The sequence below is a fragment of the Salmo salar genome, chromosome 21, assembly GCF_965601325.2.
Source record: "Salmo salar chromosome 21, fSalSal1, whole genome shotgun sequence".
In the NCBI taxonomy this organism is placed as follows: Eukaryota; Metazoa; Chordata; class Actinopteri; order Salmoniformes; family Salmonidae; genus Salmo; species Salmo salar.
Genome location: NC_138311.1, coordinates 40294768 through 40305651, shown reverse-complemented (window position 1 = coordinate 40305651; position 10884 = coordinate 40294768). Strand labels below are relative to the sequence as shown.

At 41.2% G+C, this 10884-nt stretch overlaps 1 protein-coding gene across 1 annotated transcript in view; it reads left to right on the top strand.

The window, feature by feature from the left end:
- Positions 1-815: 815 nt before the first annotated feature.
- Positions 816-10884, top strand: part of LOC106582301 (low-density lipoprotein receptor-related protein 1B) — a 272131-nt gene continuing 262062 nt past the window's right edge. The window contains exons 1-3 of the mRNA XM_082967167.1: positions 816-935; positions 1755-1871; positions 9278-9358. Of these exons, the coding sequence (XP_082823293.1) occupies positions 1847-1871; positions 9278-9358 (106 nt within the window). The 5' untranslated portion in view covers positions 816-935; positions 1755-1846. The remainder of the gene's footprint in view (positions 936-1754; positions 1872-9277; positions 9359-10884) is intronic.

Sequence of the window (10884 nt, the reverse complement as noted above, 5' to 3'; positions counted from 1 at the left end):
CTGTAAGAGCGATGAGTTTCAGTGTAGTAACCATCGTTGTATCCGTGCGTCATGGAAGTGTGACGGGGACGATGACTGTCTGGATGGGAGTGACGAGGAGATCCATAGCTGCTGTGTGTATTTATCTGTCCACACACACACACACACACACACACACACACACACACACACACACACATCACTTAGCATGCAACATTGCACAAAGTGATATTTTCTTGCTATCAACTTTTATCTCACTAAATGTCATTGATATGATTCAAAGATGGTGAATACGGCCCCCCTCCCCTCTTTTCTTCCCCTCATCCCCCATCTATTCGCCTCAGAAGAGAATTTGCTGTTGAGTGGATCGATAAGATAAACACCATGTTAGACGCTTGGGTGCTGACTCATTTCTCACTATGAAAAATCCTATAATGTAATCTTCTGCCAGAATTATCAGAATTGCTAAATCTATTATCTGCTCTGCTGGAATGTCAGCATGGTTTTTCAAAGTGTTCTCCTTTGGGGACAGCCGAAGAACCCTTTTAGGTTTTAGATAGCACCTTTTTTTCTAACAGTGTATAACAAGGTTTGGGACATTCTCTGACCCAAATTCCTGCTTCGCATTGATGTCTGTCATTCTCTGTGGTTTGTACTGTACCTCAGATTTTTGTGAAGTTAAAGTTGGACTTTTAAAATTAGAAACTGTAAATGTCATATTTGTAAATCCTTTAGAAGGCAAATTCCATTCCACAAAGAAGTTCAACTAGGATATTTTTAAAACAAAAAAACTTGCTTTGGTAATATGTGTCTCTGTCTACCTGTTTCAGCAAACCACAGTTGTTCCAATGACCAGTTCAAGTGCCTCAACAACCACTGCATCCCTAAGAGATGGCTGTGTGATGGAACCAATGACTGTGGGAACAATGAGGATGAGTCCAACACCACATGTTCAGGTAACTGATACAATACCTCAGCTTTTTCTCAGATCTGCAGTCTAGCAATTGTGTTATGTAGTAGAGCTACCTGGCGTTTTCTGAGCTCTGGAAATATATTGATGTGGTATATTTCAGTTATGCAGTTGGACTGTATATTGTAAAGAAAATATATCAAACCTCTGCCCCCTTAAAAACTCTGCTTAGAGTTTTATGCATAAGCTCTACATTGACAGATAGGTTTCAGCACATCACAATATCAAATAGCAACATTCATAGTGGTGTCTTATGGCACTAAACAAGGCAGCAGCTACAGTGTGATCAATCTCATGTGAAAGCTCAGAATCAAAGAAGTTTAGCACTCTCAAGAGTTAACTTTTCCTGATATTGATTTAGTGTCAGAATCACTTATGTCTGACCCTGCAGAAGTGTTTTTTCCCTCCTCACAATAACAGCTCTTAGCCTTCCAGGATCAATCAATGGATATCAGTGGGGGTGACTAATGTTGCCTTGTAATCAGATAGACATGCATGTTACACAGCACCAACCACCTCGTGTGCTATGCTGGTGCTGCTGTCCTTGCATGCCTGTCTCTGTCATGGACATAGAGTACATGTGACTGAAAGGTTTGCGTAAGGGCGCCACTTGTTTCCTCCAGACTTGATATATGTGATATATCTGTGATGGAGAGATCAATTTAAGCTCCACAGGCCTGACATTGACATGCCATATGATTGAATGATCATTAGGGTGCTGAACACGTCTGGCTTTGACTTGATACCCATGTGATTGAATTACAAATGCTCTTCTGTCTTCCATGTCTCTCTCTCCCTCTCTCAGCCCAGGCCTGTCAGCCCAACCAGTTCTCATGTCGGAACGGACGCTGTGTCCCCCTGGCCTGGCGCTGCGACCGGGACAACGACTGTGGGGACATGTCCGACGAGACATCATCCTGTGGTGAGTCAGACTCTGAATCTGCATTCTCTGGTCCTGAAACCAGTCAAGAATTTTTTTTTTTTTTTTTTTACACATCTACCCCCATTGACATCGATGCATGATTTATATGATTGTTAAGTGGGTTAAGCTTGAGCATCTCAAGTTAGGTTTTGGCCCTAAAAGAGTATTCATACTAAAAGGACCTTGTAGACCTGTTAACACAATAGACCACACACTCTCTCTGGGAAGCCACAGTGTAAAGGAAAGTGCAGGGTTTATAAACGGCAAGAGAGGCTTTCAAAGAAGATGTGACCACTGTTATGATGACACTGACAGTTCTGACGATTCTATTGACCACATCCCCAACCTTGAGAGGAAACCAAAAGGATATACTGCTGTGAGCTGTAGCTCAAAGGAAATGGTTCAGTGGAAAAGACTGCTCAGCCTATAGTGACCTAACTACACCAGAGAAGCCTTAAAAGCATTGCAAAAATATAACCTCCTGGTGAGACAACTGAATGCTAGCTTGACTATTTGAACTCTTAGTGTGTGTTCTTGTCTAGTGCACAGCAGCCGGTTTCTTATATTTCTCTCAAAGTATAGCCTTAGTGCTTTCCTCTCTCTTAATGGAGATATAATGCTTGGTCTTAGATCCTAGTTTTTGGGAACTAAAATGCAATATCCACTTGAACAAACAAATATCCAATTTCTCAAACACAGGTTGTTGAATACCATTACTGAGCAGACTATTGGGTTACCTTTGAGTTGGCATAGTATTGGTTGTGAAGGGGTGCATGAGTGTACCAGTGTGCTTGTTATTGGTTGACCAGTAGTGCTGTGAAATAAGAATAGAGATATTTTAACGTCCTTGGCATCTGACACACTGTTTTCATTCTGTTTCCCCTAAAACAAATTTTCTGACAAGAATGTCCCATTTCTTAATTTATTAGGACCTTGAATACTTTCTTGTCTCTCTATTTTCTTTCGCTTGCTTCATTCATGTAAGAAGTGAGTTTTAGCACTTACATTACTTAGTCCTCTGGGCCAGGAGCTCAGAATTCACTAGCTCAGTGTTCTAACTTACAATTAGAAAGTTGCTGCCAAATAAGACTTGTAGTATTATTTTATTAACCTTTTATTATTATTGCAGAATTACAGGATCTATCAAAACTGATATCAAAGTAAGTTTTAGTGCATGTAATTTGAATGACCGAACAGTTTATTTAGTTTTCATATGGTAGACTTTATTTCTGTATGGTACTATAGTCAAATCTCGCAACTATACTATTTTAACTCGTTCAGAGGGAACTTTCCTGGCCATAAATTCTGTATTTATTTGATGTGATGTGGAAATAGAATTACTCAAAAAGCATAAAAGAAGTGGGAAAAAAATCATTTGAAAGGTTTTTAAACCTCTTGGATGTTAAGTCCCCTATTTAGCGGACTTTGAGAGGTTCTGGACCGGCTACGACTGACATTTTGGTGTACAAAGCGCTCTGTGAACATCGCTTCACACCCAACATTTGCATCGGGAGTGACGTGTAACATTTTCTGGCCTATCCAGACAATGAATCGATTTTCTCTCCCTCTGATCGACAGAGCCCAGCCTGGGAGATGGCATATTAACGGGGACAGTCTAGCGATTTCAGCAATCGTGGTCCCATGTTGCTCTGATATTCGCAGCCAGATATATAGCTCTCAACATGAAAAAATACTAAATCATTTTGTATAATTGAAACACAACCACTTTATGTTGGTCCCAGAGAGATGAAATCACATTGTTTGTAATGCTGAAGTTCTAACGTGTCTGCAGACATTCGAGTGGTGTCTCTGCGTCGACTCAGATGAGGCTTGGTATGGCAGAAAATGCTCTGTCGTCAGTTATATGAAATGGGGCCAAATTTGTAGTCACTAAATACACTACATGGACAAAAGTATGTGGACACTGCTCGTCTAACTCATTCCAAAATCATAGGCCTTAATATGGAGTTGGTCCCCTCTTTGCTGCTATAACATCCTCCGCTCTTCTGGGAAGGCTTTCCACTAGATGTTAGAACATTTCTGCGGGGACTTGCTTCCATTCAGCCAAAAGAGCATTAGTGAGGTCGGGCATTGATGTTGGGCCATAAGGCCTGTTCCAATTAATCCCAAAGGCGTTTGATGGGGTTGAGGTCAGGACTCTGTGCAGGTCAGTCACGTTCTTCCACAGTGATCTCAACAAACCATTTTTGTATGGACCTCGCTTTGTGCACGGGGGCATTGTCATGCTGAAACAGGAAAGGGCTTTCCCAAACTGTTGCCACAATGTTGAAAGCATAGAATTGTCTAGAATGTCATTGTATGCTGTAGCATTAAGATTTCACTTCACTGGAACTAAGGGACCTAGCCCGAACCCCGAACAACAGCCCCAGACCATTATTCCTCAACTTTACAGTTGACACTATCCATTCGGGTAGGTAGCGTTCTCTTGGAATCCGTCAAACCCAGATTTGACCGTTGGACTGCCAGATGGTGAAGCGTGATTCATCACTCCAGAGAACGTATTTTCACTGCTCCAGAGTCCCATGGCGGTAAGCTTTACACCACTCCAGCCGAAACTTGGCATTGCACATGGGGATCTTAGGCTTGTGTGTGCCTGTTCTGCCATGGAAACCCATTTCATGAAGCTCCCGACAAATAGTTATTGTGCTGACGTTGCTTCCAGATGCAGTTTGGAACTCGGTAGTGAGTGTTGCAATCGAGGACAGATGATTTGTATGCTCTACGCGCTTCAGCATTCGCCGGTCCCGTTCTGTGAGCTTGTGTGGCCTACCACTTTGTGGCTGAGCCCTTGTTGCTCCTAGACATTTCCACTTCACAATAACAGCACTTACATTTCACCGGGGCAGCTCTAGCAGGGCAGACATTTCACAAACTGACTTGTTGGAAAGGTGGCATCCTGTGACGGTGACGCGTTGAAAGTCACTGAGTTCTTCAGTAAGGCCATTCTAATGCCAATGTTTTTCTATGGAGGTTGCATGGCTGTCTGCTCAATTTTATACACCTGTCAGCAACGGGTGTGGCTGAAATAGCAGAATCCACTTATTTAAAGGTGTGTCTACCTACTTTTGGCAATGCAGCGTATGATCTTTTTCATTTTATAGTTATAAGAAAGATTAAATCTCATAGTAAGTCGTTTATAATTTTACTGTTACTATATTTTGAAAGCATTTCAGTCATTTCAAGCCCTATTCCCCCACTTTTGTTGAGTAGGGAAAAAAGAATGTATGATTTTTTTTATATTTTCATGTTTTCATAATATTTGTACTATGCATTTGAGCTTCTATCCTCAAATGTGAGTCAATGTGTAACTATTTTTACCAGAAAAGTGAGTTCCAGAACTTTCTAGAACTATGCAGCATTATAGTTTTTATTTATGGCCATCTCATGAAAATGAATTACTCTTGGATATGTCTATTTAGGTGAAAATCTACATTTTGCTGTAACGTTCAACGTCCCATCCCTTCACTGTATGTGGTAAGGATGGCACATATCAGTCTCTGATGATCAGTGCCAGGCGCTGCATAGTGTTATATCGACTCCGACTCTCCTTTGTGTGCCTACTAAGCTGCTTCAATACACAGTCACCTTCAACCAGAGTGTAAGCTGTAATTAAAGTTTATGCTCGGCTTCATTCAATCATAATCAAGCTGCGCTCCAAAACATATTCTCTCCCATACTGTTGTTTGAGGTTCCTCAGGCATTACTGCTCTGTAGGAGTTCTCACCGCGTCTCTGGCAGTTCAATTTGCTCCACTGCAGCGACGATGTGTTTTAAACACCCGAAGCTCCACACATCGTGGTGCCACTGCCATTTGAGATGGATGCTAATTAGAATTTTGTTTGCCAGAAGTATGGTAGTTGTCAACCTGTATGTTGAACCCAGAATCTCCCCTCCGTCGACTAGACTGAGAAACTAACCAGACATTATTTATGCATGTTGATATTTATTTTTAATGAGTGTTAAACCTCAACCAGACGGTCGGTGTCGAAGATAACTAAAATCCTTAGAACGAAAATGTAGAAGATGAGTGTGATAAACATTCACTATGTCCTAGCTAATGCCCTAGGTGTTTGTAGCAGTAGGGATTCCAAATAATCCAATAAAATGTCGTCTCTGAATTCAAACCAGTCAATAAAGCTCCTGGCCTCCAATGGAAATATCTCAGAAAGTGTGTTATATGTGATGCGAATACAAATGCAGATCACATGTATTTAGCGGTCATCCACATCCATATGCCCAGATTCACATTGACACTAATAGTGGGTGGAATATTTAGCCACCAGCACCATCAACAACAGTTAGAGAAAGTGAGAGCTGGTGTCTCTTTGAGCACACTGGAAGAAGTAAGGAGCAGATGTTGGTTAATTACCGAGGTGTTAGTTGGTTTTAAACAGGCAGCTAGCAGAGTCACTGTCTGTCAAAGCAGCAAAAGCTGGTGTGTTTAGGTGGTTGTTTTTTCCACCAAGCTCACCACTTGGTGGAAAAACCAACCTTGCTTAACTCCCAATGGGAAAACTGTTTCTTGTTGTGCTGCCACTGCTGCACTCTGTCATCAATTAAAGCAGCGTTTCTTTCTCTACATTATTTTGGATTAACCAAAGGCAAAACATCTGGACATGTATCATGTTTGTTTCTGTCTCCAATTACATTTTTTATGTCATGTTTTTGTCTTAATGCCTGAATCTGTATTTTTGCAGCTGTCATTGATGAGACTTAATTATGAGTTTTGATTAGTTTGAATGTGATTTGAAGCACTTCTTAGAATCTTAGATTAGCTTATCTACCTGAAAACAAGCATCATAGTTTTTTTCTAAGAAATACAGAACACATTTTAACCGTTCCAAAAGGTGCATGCAAATTAAGGGTGCCATTTACAACAGCTACACTTGCATGCAACACACTGTATGTCCATGGAGAACAAGAGCACCTCCTCCCAGGCTAGGAAACACTGTCACCACCGATAAATCTACGATAATCGAGAATTTCAATGAGCATTTTTTTATGGCTGGCCATGCTTTCCACTAGGCTAACCCTACCCCGGTCAACAGCTCTGCACCCCCCACAGCAACTTGCCCAAGCCTCCCCCATTTCTCCTTCACCCAAATCCAGAGAGCTGATGTTCTGAAAGAGCTGCAAAATCTGGACCACTACAAATCAGCTGGGCTAGACAATCTGGACCCTCTCTTTCTAAAATGATCCGCCGAAATTGTTGCAACCCTTATTACTAGCCTGTTCATCCTCTCTTTCGTATCGTCTGAGATCCCTAAAGATTGGAAAGCTGCCGCAGTCATCCCCCTCTTCAAAGGGGGAGACACTCTAGACCCAAACTGTTACAGACCTATATCTATCCTACCCTGCCTTTCTAAAGTCTTTGAAAGCCAAGTTAACAAACAGATCACCGACCATTTCGAATCCCACCGTACCTTCTCCGCTATGCAATCTGGTTTCCGAGCTGGTCATGGATGCACCGCATCCACGCTCAAGGTCCTAAACGATATCATAACCGCCATAGATAAAAGACAATACTGTGCAGCCGTCTTCATCGACCTGGCTTAGGCTTTCGACTCTGTCAATCACCGCATTCTTATCGGCAGACTCAACAGCCTTGGTTTCACAAATGGCTGCCTTGCCTGGTTCACCAACTACTTCACTGATAGAGTTCAGTGTGTCAAATCGAAGGGCCTGTTGTCCGGACCTCTGGCAGTCTCTATGGGAGTGCCACAGGGTTTAATTCTCTTGCCGACTCTTTTCTCTGTATACATCAATGATGTCGCTCTTGCTGTTGGTGATTGTCTAATCCACCTCTAAGCAGACGACACCATTCTGTATAATTATGGCCCTTCTTTGGACACTGTGTTAACAAACCTCCAGATGAGCTTCAATGCCATACAACACTCCTTCCGTGGCCTCCAACTGCTCTTAAATGCAAGTAAAACTAAATGCATGCTCTTCCACCGATCGCTGCCCGCACCCGCACCCGCCCCCGCCCAGCCGTCTAGCACCACTACTCTGGATGGTTCTGACTTAGAATATGTGGACAACTACAAATACCTAGGTGTCTGGTTAGACTGTAAACGCTCCTTCCAGACTCACATTAAGCATCTCCAATCTAAAATGAAATATAGAATCGGCTTCCTATTTTGCAACAAAGCATCCATCGCTCATGCTGCCAAACATACCCTCGTAAAACTGACTATCCTACCGATCCTTGACTTCAGCAATGTCATTTACAAAATAGCCTCCAACACTCTACTCAGCCAATTGGATGTAGTCTATCACAGTGCCATCAATTTTGTCACCAAAGCCCCATATACTACCACCACTACGACCTGTATGCTCTCGTTGGCTGGCCCTCGCTTCATGTTCGTCGCCAAACCCACTGGCTCCAGGGCATTTATAAGTCTTTGCTAGGCAAAGCCCTGCCTTATCTCAGCTCACTGGTCACCATAGCAGCACCCACCAGTAGCATGCGCTCCAGCAGGTATATTTCACTGGTCATCCCCAAAGCCAACTACTCCCTTGGCCACCTTTCCTTACAGTTCTCTGCTGCCAATGACTGGAATGTTTGCAAAAATCACTGAAGCTGGAGTCTTATATCTCCCTCACTAACTTTAAGCACCAGCTGTCAGAGCAGCTTACCGATCATTGCACATGTACATAGCCCATCTGTAAATAGCCCACCCAACTACCTCATCCCCATATTGTTTTTTATTTTTTTGCTCCTTTGCACCCCAGTATCTCTACTTGCACATTTATCTTCTGCACATCTATCACTCCAGTGATTAATTGCTAAATTGTAATTATTTTGCCACTTTGGCCTATTTATTGCCTTACCTCCCTAATCTTACTACATTTGCACCCACTGTATATAGACTTTCTATTGTGTTATTGACTGTACGTTTGTTTATCCCATGTGTAACTCTATGTTGTTTGTGTCGCACTGCTTTGCTTTATCTTGGCCAGTTCGCAGTTGTAAATGAGAACTTGTTCTCAACTGGCCTACCTGCATAAATAAAGGTGAAATAAAAAAACACCTCAAGTATTAGAATATTCATTAGCCATATTTCCATTCATTTCCATATATTTGGCATAACATTCAGTGTGGTGTTGAGATAGCTCTTATTAACTTACTTAGGAATTTATTTCAACCTGCAACACACATATAGTGAAAAAGATTAGTAGTCGGGACACTGTGGGTTAATACAGGGCTTGTTTTAAGGGTGTGCTGTTGACCACACACAAAACAATATATACTGTTGCAATATGAGTTGGAATGGAGTGTTTGTAAGGAGTTTTAGACAAAGTATTTTCAGAATAAATGTAGCCCTATGGGTTTGGGCTTTAAATAAATGTAGTTGACTGTCTCTTTGCTTTTATGTCTATAGCATTGCCGACCTGTGAACCACTCACCCAGTTCAGCTGTTCCAATGGGAGATGCATCAGTGTCAAGTGGCATTGTGACTCAGGTACGTTCCTACTGAAAACCTACAGCAGTGTTTCCTCAACAACCATCAGGGCTTCAACAAAAATAAACAACTTTGAGGTCAGAATACTTGAGGAACGGAGTAGAAAAACACTGAGCTACTGTACATTTCACATGCACCTTGTATAACCCACAACCTTGAAATCAACCACTATCTCCTTCTGTAACGAAAGTGGTTCGGAGAACCACACTCTTCCCACTATGCACACCACGTCATTTCAACTTGGATATTTGGGTAATATTTGGTTGAGACATTGATCAATGAGATTATATCCTTTACTCAACCATTTTTTGTTTAGTTGTCATCTAAATGTGTTATCACTGCACGTGCTTTCAACCATTTGAAAGCACAAAAAGTTAAAATGGGAATACATTATCAGATATTTGGTATTTATACAACAACTTAATGTGTTGTCTGTGCTTTATCTAATAGAACAACCAACTGTCCTGGATTGCAGTTGAGATTACAGTAGAAGTATGTAGTGCAAGTGATCAATGATGTTTGAGATTCTGCACAGATTATTGTGCAGAATCAGCAATTGTGAAGATTTCTACAGACCTGCAATCTTTGCGTGCTATCTTAAACATGCACGTTTCCTATGATTACATAAGAAGACATTTATAGTTACAGTAAGAGAGCCCTAACTTTAGGCTTTTAACTGTATTACAAAAGTCCTATTGAATTGTGTTTGGTTGCCTTCAGAAAGTACTCACACGCCTTGACTTTTTCCACATTTTGTTGTGTTACAGCCTGAATGTAAATGTTGTGTCACTGGCCTACACACAATACCCCATAATGTCAAAATGGAATTATGATTTTAGACATTTTTACTAATTAATAAAAAATGAAAACCTGAAAAGTCTTGAGTCAATCAGTATTCAACGCCTTTGTTATGGCAAGTCTAAATAATTTCAGGAGTAAAAATTCACATAAATTGCATGGACTAATTATGTAACATGATTTTTGAATGACTACATCATTTCTGTACCCCACATACAATTATCTATAAGGTCCCTCAGTCGAGCAATGAATTTCAAACACAGATTCAACCACAAAAACCAGGGAGGTTTTCCAATGCCTCACAAAAAAATGGCACGCATTGGTAGATAGGTAAAAATAATACAAGCTGACATTAAATGTCTAATTGAGCATGGTGACGTTATTAATTACACTTTGGATGGTGTATCAATACACACAGTCACATTTTTTACATGTTTTTTTTTTACTACAAAGATACAGGCATCCTTCCTCACTCAGTTGCCAGGGATTTCACCATGAGGCCAACGGTGACTTTAAAACAGTTACAGTGTTTAATGGCTGTGATAGGAGAACACTGAGGATGAACCAACAGTATTGTTGTTACTCCTACCAACACTATTGTAGTTACTTCTACTAACCAAAATGACAGAGTGAAAAGAAGAAGACCTGTACAGAATACAAATACTCCTAAACATCCATCCTGTTTGCAATAAGGCACCAAAGTAAAACTACAAATAAAAGTCTGGTAA